Here is a 13228-nt window from a genome sequence, read left to right on the forward strand (position 1 = left end):
AAGAAAAGAAAAATAGGCATTCTAACACAAATCAATAAACATAATAATTCAAAGATTTTGCACTTTATAAAAATACTAAACATAACTTTTTAAATGTAAAGTCTGTAGCCCAGGATATCCTTGAACTCCCTATGTAGCCAGGGATGGCCTTGACTTCTGATTCTCCTGCCTTCATCTCCAGAGTACTGGGATTATAAGTATGTGCCACCATACCCAGTTTGTGTGGTTGAGGACCAAATTTGGAGTTTTGATATGCCAGTGGAGCAAGCACTTTACCTACTAAACTGCATCCTCGGGTCCTAAACATGATTCTTAATGCTTTTGTGGAGGGAGGGAGGGAGAGAGGGAGGGAGGGAGGGAGGAAAGGAGGGAGGGAGGGAGGGAGGAAAAGACTCACCTGGACAAAGAGGGGAGGTCCTACACCTCCTAGGGAGGAAATCTGGCTTGGGGGACCCTGGCCTTTCCATTTATCACCTCTTGTGAACCAAACTGATATTCTGTATGGAGTCTGGAGGCCTCTATGCTGAGCCCACCCTGTAGGTTAGATGCCTCTGTGCCAGGTACCACTACATAATCTGTAAGGTAAAGTCAAACAAAACTGTGGGGACTTTAATTTAAAAATGTTTAATACTTCCAAGAGGTGGGTGAGAGAAATGGATAAAAGTGATTATGACTCAAACCTAATGACCTGAGTTTAATCCCCATAACCTATGATGAAAGGAAAGAGTCCACCCTGCACAGATGTCCTCTATCTTCACTAGTGTACTGTGGCACACTCACACACATGCATGTGTGCACATTTCTTATTTAACAATAAACTAAACACAAGCATTAGACAAGATCAGGCACGTAGCTGGTGGTTGTAAACTATGAGTTAAACCAAGTGAGCCCTGGTGTGGTTCTCAGTTGTGCCTGGCATCCAGCAGGTGGGGCCATTGTACCAGGGGGAACTGAGTAAGGTAGCGTGAGGCTGGGTGTTGGTAAAAGGTGGACTCACCAGACCCTCCCTGGAGAAGGTGCAGGCGACAGCCCCAGAGCCAAAAGCCACACGGCACTGATCATCTGCACTGTAGTAGAGGCCAGGCTGCACCACCAGCTGGGGCCATGAAAGTCCTGCTTGTAGCCCAGGCAGGTCCCAGAAGCAGTGCATTTGCCCTGTGCTGTGACAGATCAGGCAGGGCTCAAGACCTGAGTGGACACCAGTGGGGTCAGGGTGAAGGAGTAGATGTGGGGCTGGAGACTGATAGCTGGGTAGAGGCCCAACAGAGATGGGCATAGAATGGAGCAGGCTGAAAGAGAGATGGAGAAGGCCATGGACCAATGGACAGGAAATGGCCTGGCATGGAACGATGGGAGTAGGAGGTAGGGGAAGCAGAGAACAGGGGCAATTGAGGGATGGGCCCAGGAGTGGGATGGAATAGAGGAGTGGGTTCAGGGAAGTGGAAAAGAATGATGGAGATGGGATGGGAGGGGATGGAGGAATCGATTGGGGAGTAGAGTGGGCTCTGGGACAGGAAGTAATGGCAGCAGAATGGGATGGGGTAAAGGCTGCTGGGCAGGATGAGTGACAGCCAACCCTGTCTAGGTGGAGGCTGTACCTGAGCAGGTGCTGCAGCTGCCTTTGGCTGCAGGTGGACCACTCCAGGGCCCCTCCAGTAGGCACTGCGCCATCAGACGCCATCACATGGCCACTGGCCTCACAGGTGCTGCCGCTACCTGGAGTACCATCATGGTCCAGGCCAAAGCTGTGGGGAGAAGAAACTCGGAGTGGCCAGCTGGAGCTGGGGCTGGGCCACCTTTGTGTCCCCTGGACCTGCTACTAGCTAAGCCAGCCCAACAGGCATCCTGGAGGCCCTGCCTCAGTTTCCCACCTATATGAGGAGGGGAGGAGAGCTGGTTCAGCGGGGTGAACCTTTGGCTAAAAAGCTTTGATGATAGACTAAGTGACCTAATCCATAGTTACAAGTCTGGGGTGTAGAAGTGGGAGCTGGGTGCCAGGTAGAGGCCTGAGGGCCAGCAGATTACTCTTCTGATGGCTGATGGCCTGGGTGTGTTCAGCTTTGGGAAATCTATACACACTGCAGCTGTCTGTGGTTAAGAAACCCAGAAGCTGTGGCTGTTTTCCTTTCTGTTCCTAGGTAGTGGGTTTTTTGTTTTTTTTCTTTCAGGCAAGGCCTGAATATCCTCACACTTCAAGCAGAGCAGACCCCAGGAGCCTAAGAGGCTGGGGATGGGGCAGTGCAGGAGCTGCTGGGGTCAGATCCTCTGGGAGATCTGGAGAGCCCCTGGGAGCCTACACCACTTCAGAGAGCTGCTGGGCTGTCAGGAGGGAAACTCATTTTTTCACTCAACAAGTGGATTTTATTTGCCTAACTTAAAAAAAATCCTAAAAATCAAAGAGAAAAAAAAAACATGTCTCTCTAGGCAAAATGATAGTACACAGGAATAAAGATCTGCTCACAAGAATACACAATGCACACAGCAGCAAGGACTCAGAAACACCCTAACTGTCCAACCAGAGGAGATTAAGTTGTGGTATGCACAAAACAAAAACAAAAACAAAAGAGATCTGTGAGCTGAGAAACATTTGAGATATACAGTTATATTAAAAGGCAAGAGTTGCCTGTCGGTGGTGGTGCACCCCTTTAATCCCAGCACTCGGGAGGCAGAGCCAGGTGGATCTCTGTGAGTTTGAGGCCACCCTGGGCTACCAAGTGAGTCCCAGGAAAGGTGCAAAGCTACACAGAGAAACCCTGTCTCGAAAAACCAAAAAAAAAAAAAAAAAAAAAAAAAAAAAAAAAAAAAGGCAAGAGTTATGTGGCCTGGTGACATATACCTGTAATCCCACCCAGCATATTGACAGATGGCCAAGCAGCCATGTGAAACCACAATAGAATCAAAATAACAATGTATGCCACAAGCCTGGCGTGTGCGTATTAATGACCAAAATTAAATATAAATCTGAAAAGACATTTCCATAAGTGGTGTGTGGTAGTTTAAAGGAGAAAGCCCATCTCTCCCCCCCCCCAATATATTTGCATGTTTAATCTCTAGCTAATGAACTAAAAGGAGGTACGGCCTCTTTAAAGTAGGTGTGTCCTTGGAGGAAGTGTGTGTGTCTGGAGGTGGACTTCGAGGTTCCATAAGTCCATGCCAGGCCCAGTGTCTCCCTCTCTCTGCTTGCCTGCCTGTGGATCAGGATGTAAATCTCTCAGCTATTGCTCCAGCACCATGCCTGTCTGTGTGGCACCATGCTCCCTGCATGGACTAACGATCATGGACTAACCAACCCTCTGAAACTGTAAGCGAGACCCCAGTTAAATGCTTTCTTTTGTAAGAGTTCCCTTGGTCACGATGTCTCTTCACAGCATTAGAACAATAACCAAGACATGGCAGGACTTAGGATAATCTTCAGTCTGTTTTTTTTTTTTTTTTTTTTTTTTTTTTTTTTTTTTTTTTTTTTTTTAATGGAATTTCCTACAAGACTTATTTTCTAGCTGTCTCTGTGGGTAAAGGCACTTGCTACACAAGCCTGAGGACCTGAGTTCAATTCCTATTACCTATGTAAAAGTGAGAATCAATGCCACAAAGTTGTTCTCTGACATTTACATGCATGCTGTGGCATGACCCTCACCCCACACCTTCACACACACACACACACACACACACACACACACACACACACACACTCACACACACACTACATTTTTTAAACTTTAAAAAGTAAATTAATTTCTAATTACTGTTTATTTTTTTTAAAAAAAGAGTTTATGTTAATCACTCAGTAACATCAAGAAGTAGCAGCTTACCCCTGCCTCAGCTTTCCCCTACCAAGACACTTGGGCTGTAGGTACAGGCTTCTGACAGGCTATGCAAAGGTTTGCTGCCTGCCTAGGCCACAGCCCTCCACTGTTGCTGGAGGGCTTCTTTTCACCAATACTCCACCCTGGGGCTGAGACCAGCTCTCCAACCAGTCTGGGGATAGCTGGTGAGACCACATACCTGTGCCCAATCTCATGAGCAATGGTGACCCCTAGGTCGAAGCCAGTGTCCTCAGTGATGAGGCAGCTCCAGGAAGGGGAGCAGGCACCTCCAAGCTGGGTGACCCCCCGAACCTGCTTGTTTCCATCAGGCAACTCCAGGTCAAACCTTGGTAAGAGAAAAAGATTCACATGGATGGCTCCATCAGCCATGTTGCTGGGGCAGGAAGCAAGGAAGGTCATAGTGCAGTCCTCCTAAGCAAGCAGCACCCCTGTGGGGATCTCAGATACCTAGTTATATAGAGAATCAGGTCAGCATGACTTGGATCCTTGTCATCGTGGGGGTTGACTGTCTGGCTCCACTCACAGACACTCATCAGGGATGAGGTGATGTTGGTCGTGATATTTGGAGTACTCTAGGGAACAACCAAAGAGCCGATTTCTATGGAAGTGGTACCAAGGATGGTGCTGACTGTTGCCAGCATGCGTCTCAGTTGGTCCATATTACAACAATCTTATTGCTACCCCCCACATTACAGACGGAGAAACCAAAGCTCTGAAAAGCTTCAGGAGAGCTGTCTGTCCAGCTCAGCCCCACAGTTACCACCCAGTTTCCAGTTCTTCAGGAAAGGACGAAGGGAATAGAGTCAGGGTTCGTACCCACCTCTGAGTCAGAGAGAATGATAAGCTTCACCAGGTGCACCTGGAACTGAACCCCCAGGGATGGGTCCCTCAGCAGTCCTGACCCCTGCAGAAGGCCACAGGGGAGGGGGTGAAGCAACACATATATTGAGAGTGGGTCTAGGAGCCCCAGTGGCAGGCTGATTGCAGCCGGGCGGAGGTGGCACATGCCTTTAATCCCAGCACTCAGGAGGCAGAGGCAAGTGGATCTCTGTGAATTCGAGGCCAGCCTGGTCTACAAAGAGAGTTCCAGGAAAGGCGCAAAGCTACATAGAGAAACCCTGTCTCCGAAAACCAAAACCAAAAAAAAAAAAAAAAAAAAAAAAAAAAAAAGAGCTGATTGCTGGCCTGAGTTTGCATCTAAACTCTGCCTCTTCCTAGCTGTGGGCTCTGGTTACTAATCACTAAGTCTCAGTTTCCTTATAAGCCTTCTGTTTTATAAGAGGGAGATCAAGCCTTGACTGGTTAGCAGATTCAGAGAATAAAACCAGATACTCTGGTTCGGGTACCACCTGACCAGCTCTCCTAAGACAGTGGTTCTCAACATTCCTAACGCTGTGACTCTTTAATGCAGGTCCTCATGCGGTCGTGACCCCCCAATCATAAAATTATTTTCATTGCTACTTCATAACTGTAATTTTGCAACTGCGATTAATCATAAAGTAAATATCTGTGTTTTCTGATGGTCTTAGGCAATCCCTGTGAAAGGGTCATTTGGTCCCCTCCCAGAGGGGTCATGACCCACAGGTTGAAAACCACTGTCCTAATGGCATGTGAATAACTCAAGGGAGCCTGGGTTTTTGGCAACTTATAATTGGAGGGAGGGATCCCAAAATTTAAAGACAATGGTTTCTAATTGGCAGAGGTAATCATTTCACCGAGAAAACATCACCTCAGGGGCTTGTCGACAAAAAGCCTACACAGGTTTGTCTGGACTTAGACCACACCTGTAAATGGGAGGGACATGCTGGGGTAAACAGCGTGGTGGCAGGGGACCTTTGGCCCTGAGACTGCCGAGGTGGATGCAGAGGACTTTTCCTTTCACCTGAAAAGGGTGACCAGGCTGATACTGAAGCCATTCTAGAGAAAGCAACAGTGACTGGGACCAAATGCTGCCCCAGAGCCACAACCAGGATCTCTTCATGACCCCATCCCCACCCCCATCTCTGCAGCAGACCTGAGAGGAGGAGACTGGAGCTGTCAGTCACTGGGTAAAACTAGTTTCTAGAGTCCTAGATTTAAAAAAAAATTTTTTTTTAATTCTAATTTTTTTTTTTTTTTTTGGTTTTTCGAGACAGGGTTTCCCTAGATTTTTTAGAAATTGTTTTACATTTTTTTTTTTTTTTTTTAGTGTATGTGCACACATATGGAGGTCAAGGGACAGCTTGCAGGAATTGGCTGTCTCCTTCCACCTGTGGTTCTGGGGTTGAATTCAAGTTGTCATGCTTGGTGGCAGGCACCTTCACCTAATGAGACACCTCCTTCCTCCCTCCCTCCCTCCCTCCTTCCTTCCTTCCTTCCCTCCCTCCCTCCTTCCTTCCCTCCTTCCTTTCTTTCTTCCATTCTTTCTTTTTCAGACAGCCCAACAAGACCAAGCTGGTCTCAAACTTGTGACGTTCTTGTCTCAGTCTTCTGGATACTGAGCATATAGGTGTGTGCTACCACACCCAACTTAGTTCATCAATATTTTGAAGACACTGCTCCAGCAAATGGACTCAATCACTTTCTTTATATTGGGTCTAGGGACACCATATGAATGCTCATAAATGCCATTTGTACAGTGTGAATTCCTGAAGGCCTGGAACAGCCATATCTCACATGTGACCTATATGTACTATATGGATGTTGGTACAGTGTTTCATGTCCTCTCCAAGAGAAACTTGATATTACTTGGGTCTTGGGTGACAAATTACCTTTCTGACATAAGGGTTAATGGTGTGAGGCACCTCTGCTCTCCCAACCATTAGGTTCAGGGAGGAGGTGTCCATAAGAAAGGGAGCCTCAGCTGGGCGGTGGTGGCACATGCCTTTAATCCCAGCACTAGGGAGGCAGAGCCAGGCGGATCTCCATGAGTTCAAGGCCAGCCTGGGCTACCAAGTGAGTTCCGGGAAAGGCGCAAAGCTACACAGAGAAACCCTGTCTCGAAAAACCAAAAAAAAAGAAAGAGAGAGAGAGAGAGAGAAAGAAAGAAAGAAAGAAAGAAAGAAAGAAAGAAAGAAAGAAAGAAAGAAAGAAAGAAAGAAAGAAAGAAAGAAAGAAAGGGAGCCTCATATCTTCAGCCAGAATAGCATCTGTTCACACCTAGCATGCTCATCTGCCCTGTGCCTCCCTAAGAGACCTGAAGAGAGAGCAGTGTGCACAGACTGCACCCACTGCTGGCCAAATGAACTGAGAGGCAATGGGGAGGATTCCGGTATTGAGAGGGATTCCCTGACTTTGTCCACCTCTGCTGGGGTGGAGACAGGGATGGGGGTAGGGCAGCTGTGACCTTTCTTTCTCTTCAGGGCCATGAGCTCCAGCAGACCCTCAGTTTCTGTGGGACAGTTCAACACACTGAGTTCAAATGTACTGACTTTGGGTCACCAGCCCTGAGGGTGGGGCACTATGTCCAGAGGCTCAGAGGGAAAGCCCACAGACCCACCAGGGGCCTGAGCCCACCTTCCTGTACCAGCCATTGCCAGCCCACCGCCACTCACGATGTTGAGGTTGGTGAGCACGTAGCGCTCTGTGTCCTCCTGGTGAGCCTGGTAGACATCGGGACCCACAGCTACCAGCAGTTCCAGATGCAGAATGTCCCCCAAAGTCCTTCTCCATCTCAGTCTCCGGAGGTGAGAGGAAGGATGGCCTAGAGGGGGAGGAGAAGGCTGAGGACAAAGGTTTTTAAAAACAGATGCTGGTGAGCTAACAGAGAGGGGGCGGCCAGTCCCTGAAGTCAAAAGGTCGATTTCATGTCCACTCCCAGGGCCCAGTTCTCAGCCTGAAGGAGGTGGTGAGGGAGTGGGCAGGAGGCCCAGCTCAGGCTGGAAAGAGAAGGTGAAGAGTTCTAGGGCCCCACAACGTGGCTCCCCAAGCCTGTTCTCATTGACAAAGGGGAGCAAGGCCTCAGTTAATTGATGCACAGAGGAGACAGGATCCACCTCCCTTTCCCTTGTTCCTCCCATCTGGGCCCCTCCTGCTAAGGAGGAGCAGTCCAGGATTCTTTCTTTCGTGAGAGGCAGGGAGGAATACAGGCCTGGAAACAGGCTCCAGAGTGAGCAGACTGCAAGTTGCCTACTGTCTTTGAGCCTTGCCTAGGGGCTGGATCAGTTCTTGGCAAAGTAGTCTCAGCCTTGAAACAGGTGTTCCATAAACAAGCCACAAGCCAGTAGAAAGAACACCTCTGGTCCTGGACTATAGGGGTCCAGATCAGTGCTCACTGTCTTCTGGAGCACAGGACTAGTGGCCCAGGTTAACAGTGTCCTAGCTCTTCAGGAGTCCAGCGGTAGGAGGGCCGGATGACCCAGACATTGTGTATCCCACCCAGGGCACAGAAAAACTGGTTGTAAGTGGAAGAACATCCCCTAACCCTCAGTATCCTGACTGCTAGCCCCATTCATCTCTGGACCTTGCCAGTGTCTGTGGTGTATGATGGAGGCCAGAAGTCAACTTCACAAGTTGTTCCTCGGGAGCCATCCATCTTGTTTTTTAAGACAAGATCTCTCACTGAGACCTGGGGCTCATCAATTAGGCTAGGTTGGCTGGCCAGCAAACCCCAAGGATTTTCCTGACAGTGGTCAGGATAGAAAGGATTAGGAGATATACCATTTGTGACCAGTTTTTCTGTGGTCTTGAAAGGATGCACACTGCGTTCTGCCTCTACTCAGCACTGGAATTAGAAATGTGTACTACCATGGCCAGCTTTTCTATATGGATGCTAGGATTAGAACTCAGGTCCTCATGTTTCCACAGAAGCACTTTGCCGAGTGAGCTAGCTCCCCAGTCCATCCCCCAACCACGGTTTTAATCAAAATCACCAACTGCTCTTCTGGGAAAAGGGATGCCATCCTGAGAGCCAGGACCACAGGTCATGGGAAAGCCTTCACCATGAGGAGATCTACAGGACAGGAGCCAGAGTTGCTTGACCTGACACCTACCTTGTTCCCATGGAAGGAATAAATATTTACAGCTATGGCCAGAAGCGACAAGTTCCTGAAAATCAGCCAGCCCCACAAAGGCCATCCACAGGCCCAAGAGGCCAGCCAATGAATGCCCCCTCCCTTGAGATACTGAACAGAAGCCTGGAGTCAGGACTCCAGTGCAGCCAGAACACCCAGAACGGCTTTTATCAAGTTGGCAGGAAGCAGTGAAGCTAATTAACAGAGAGACTCAAAGTTTCTTTGACCTCTTCCTTCCATGGCCACCAGAACACTCACTGACTCAGTGGGAACTCCCTCAGTCCCCCACCCAGGGCTCAAGAAATTCCCCTGCCTCAGAGCACATCAGCTACCTGTGAGTGCAGCAGCGTGGTGGCCAAAGTAAGAGGATACCTCCTTGGGTTCCAGACCTTGAAGAAAACCCTGCAAAACAAAAAGACATAGAGGAAGGAGGAAGGAGACGAGGCCAAGGAAGAGAGGACGATGGGAGATACAGGGACAGAGAATGAGGGGCCATGTCTAGTCAGGGAGCCGAGGAGAGCGGTCCACACAGGTCTGCAACAAAATGGAGTCTGTCACCTTCACCAGAGTAAACAAATCTCCTTTTCTGCCAGCAGAAGGACCACAGCCACTCTACCCAAGAGCTTTGGCGGTCCCCTCTCCCAGGTGGCAGGAATACTCAACACAAGTCCCACCTTCTGGAAATCAGGGAGCCCCCAGCAGCCTAGAATGAAGAAGGCACCAGTGAGGACTCCTCTGATACTGGCAGCATGAACAGGTTGGCATGTCACCCATAGGTAAAGCTGGCTCATCCTTAGAAAAGGCAGGCGATGGCTGGACAGGAACCCTGGTGACTGGGAGTCTGGTTAGTGTGGAATGTGACAGGCTTCACTTGCTGCCTGGGCGGGACATCAGGCAGTGTTTACTCTTGGGATCTTCCTCCCAGGGCAGGGCTGAGGGGGGGAGGGGGCAGCAAGCAGCTTCTTCTGCTAGGAACTTGCCTAGGATGGCTCCCTGTGCAGAGCACCCCAACTATGTCCTGCACCGGGAAAGTCCTCCTGCTGTGCACACCTAGCCTCCTGGGAGGGTCTGGTCTAGCAGTTCAGTCTGAACAAGGAGCAAGCTCTGGGTGGGAGGGTCGGGCTCATGTGAAATGACAGGTCCTAGATGACTGGACCCTCTGACTGACCAATGAGAGGACGCACTAAAGACATGGCAGCTCTGGTCCTGGCAGGTCAGCCTGCCTTTCCTCTGGCACCTCATTCCCAGGCTCTCTCTAGATCTCCTGTCCCTTCACCTTTGCAGAGTTTGTGCCTCTCACTGCACTGCACTGCACCGTACACCCTGTGCCCTCACCCCATTTCTCTGCCCTCATCCCTACCATTTTGACACTGTCCACCTGGTCTGCACCTGCACCTGCACCTGGTGGGAGAGTCATGGAGCAGGCGAGTGGCCCCACATCTCTGCAAGTACTGTCACGAACTGCCTGGCATCCCACTGCACCTCCTGGGAACCTCTCATTCACTCGCTCCAAAACACTCTTGCATACCCTGCATCCTGCCAGTTCTCTATTACAGTTTGGGTCTTTGGGGGAGTTAATCTTAGCTGTCAACAAGATTGGATCTGGAGTAGACTAAGAGACAAACCTCTGGATGGATCTGAGGGTACTTTCTGGGACGATTAACTGAGAGAAGACCCTTCTCCAGAGTGGGCAGCACTTCCTGGCAGCAGTCCTGGTATAAAGAAGTCCAAGGAAAAAGCAGAGCTGATTTTGCCTGCCACTTCCACTGCTTGATCACGAGCACAGGCATCCTGTTGCTACTGCTACCACCACCACCATCCTTCGATGACATCAGAATCAGCTGCTTTGGCCTTTTTAAAATATATATATCTTATTTACTCTTATTTAATGTACATTGGTGTTTTGCCTGCATGTATATCTGTGTGAGAGTGTCAGATCTTGGACAGTTGTTAGCTGCCATATGGGCACTGGGAATTGAACCTGGGCCCTCTGGAAGAGCAGTCAGTGCTCTTAACCACTGAGCCATCTCTCGAGCCCACACAGAATGAAGACCAATGGCTCTCCAGAAATCCCCCAGACTTTCAATGCCAACTAGATCTGATGACTCATCCAACCTCATGGCCTGAGCAGTTACCAGGTTCTCAGCCTCCTGAGTACACAGACAACCGTGGTTGAACTACCTAACTGTGGTGGCTATTCTTGGTTGTCAACTTGACTACATCTGGGATTAACTAAAAACCCGAGTTGCTGGGCACTCCTGTGAGGGGCTTTGGTTAACTGGATCATTTGAGGTAGGAAGACCCTAAAATTGGGTCATGCCTTCTCATGGCAGCCTATATAAAGGACAAGGAAGAAAGAAGTTTTTGCTCTTTACCTGTGTGTTATTGCTCTATATTCTCTAGATTTTGATGGTGTATACTGAAGATCAAGACTGGCTGAGACATCCAGCCTCATGGCTGAACAACTACTGGATTCTTTGACTTACTGTTAGGAGATAGCCATTGTTGAACTGGCTAGACAACAGCCTGTGAACCATTCTAGTAAATAGATAGATAGACAGATGACAGACAGATGGATAGACTCATTCCATCAGTTCTAGAGAGCCCTGACTAATACACTAGCCCACATCATGTAAGCCAATCTACTAAATGACCTTTGTGATATATAATCATGCCACCTGTTCTCTTCCTCTAGAGAACCCTGACCACATAGCTCTCAAATGTTCCTTGAAGGCTCATCAATTGAAAGCTTGATCACCAGCCTGTAGGAGCTGGTGGAACCTTTTAGAGATGGGACCTCGTGGGAAGAAGTTAAGTCATCGAGACATGGCCTTTGAAGATTACTGGTTCTTTCCTCTCCAGCTTGTGGACTTTCAATGGTCATGAGGTAAGTAGCTTTTCTCTGCCATGATACTCTGCCTCACTACAGGTTCTAAACAACTGTGACTGAAACCATAGGCTAAAATTAACCTTCCCTCCTTACGAAGTTGATTATCTCAGATATTTTGTCACAGTGATAGGAAACTGACTAGCACCTCCCAAGGATGATTACTTTTGTCTCCTCAGCTAAATCTGCAGCCTCTCTTAACCACTGTACAGGGAAGATATGCACCCACCTGTGCTGGGTCAGACTGCCTCCGGGTCCTTTCCTACCTTCTTGCTTCCTTGAGGTATATATTTTAATGAAAAAATTTTAGTTTATTTTTATTTATGTGTGTACATGTGCCTGCTTGTTTGAATGTGTACCACCATGTGAGTGCAGGTGTCCACAGAGGCCCAAAGAGCGCGTTGAATCCCCAGTGTAGGTGCTGGGACCCAAATGCTAATCCTATGCAAGAGCAGCAAGAGCTCTTGACTACTGAATCACTTCTCCAACTCCTAGACTTTTAATGTTCACTTTTGAATCATGTGTGTGTGTGATCACTGTGTGGGGGTGTGCGTGTGAGTGCAGTGCAGGACGCATTCTAAGCCGATGAGCCATGTTTTCAGTCCCTCTCTCCGGTGTTGTACCCCTTCGGCACTCCTCTTCCCCACTTGCATCTTGCCTCTGCCCCTCCACTAGACTCGCCCGCTCATTCTTCCATATGACATACGTTTATCTGAGCTCCTGCAACGGGTAAGAAAGGCACTGTACCAGACTCCAGAAAAGCAGCTATGAGCCAATCAGAGAACCACTTTGGCTGCTTGGGGAAGAGAATCAACAGCAAAGTAATCAGATACACATACCATACAGCATACATAAAAGAACCTAAATAACACCTTGCATTCTAACTGACCATAAAGATTAAAGCTAGATATCAACAACAAAAGAAGTGACAGAGAGTATACAAACTCAAGGAAGTTGAGCAACTCACTACAGAATGAAAACTGGGTCAAGACAGAAACCAAGAAGAAAATTTAAAACTTTTTAGAACTGAATGAAAATGAAAGCACAACATACCCAAACCTGAGGAACACATGAAGGTGGTGCTAAGAGGCAAGCTCATAGTGCTAAGTGCCTACATAAAATAACTGGAGGTGTCTCATATTAGTAACTTAATGCCACACCTGAAAACTCCCCAAAACAAGAAGAAATAACTGCCAGGCAGTGGTCATGCATGCCTTTAATCACAGCACTCAGGAGGCAGGGGCAGGCGGATCTCTGAGTTCAAGGCCAGCCTGGTTTACAGAGTGAGTTCCAGGATAGCCAGGCCTATTCAAAATAACCCTGTTTCAAAAAACCAAACAAATGCCGGGCGGCGGTGGTGCAATCCTTTAATCCCATCACTCAGGAGGCAGAGCCAGATCTCTGTGAGTTTGAGGCCAGCCTGGTCTAAAGAGCAAGATCCAGGACAGGCACCAAAACTACACAGAGAAACCCTGTCTCGGAAAAACAAAAAACAAACAAACAAGAAGGAGGAGGAGGAAGAAGAA

The 13228-nt window shown here is 48.5% G+C and overlaps 1 protein-coding gene across 1 annotated transcript in view; it reads right to left on the reverse strand.

The window, feature by feature from the left end:
• Adamts13 (ADAM metallopeptidase with thrombospondin type 1 motif 13) overlaps nucleotides 1–9661 on the reverse strand; it is a 33103-nt gene extending 23442 nt beyond the window's left edge. Inside the window, exons 1-8 of the mRNA XM_037204654.1 lie at nucleotides 9490–9661; nucleotides 9148–9217; nucleotides 7358–7506; nucleotides 4645–4728; nucleotides 4272–4396; nucleotides 4003–4149; nucleotides 1599–1745; nucleotides 998–1160 (exon numbers count right to left, since the gene is read on the reverse strand). Of these exons, the coding sequence (XP_037060549.1) occupies nucleotides 998–1160; nucleotides 1599–1745; nucleotides 4003–4149; nucleotides 4272–4396; nucleotides 4645–4728; nucleotides 7358–7506; nucleotides 9148–9217; nucleotides 9490–9606 (1002 nt within the window). The 5' untranslated portion in view covers nucleotides 9607–9661. The remainder of the gene's footprint in view (nucleotides 1–997; nucleotides 1161–1598; nucleotides 1746–4002; nucleotides 4150–4271; nucleotides 4397–4644; nucleotides 4729–7357; nucleotides 7507–9147; nucleotides 9218–9489) is intronic.
• Nucleotides 9662–13228: the final 3567 nt, after the last annotated feature.

This window comes from Peromyscus leucopus, chromosome 4, assembly GCF_004664715.2.
Source record: "Peromyscus leucopus breed LL Stock chromosome 4, UCI_PerLeu_2.1, whole genome shotgun sequence".
NCBI classification, from domain to species: domain Eukaryota; kingdom Metazoa; phylum Chordata; class Mammalia; order Rodentia; family Cricetidae; genus Peromyscus; species Peromyscus leucopus.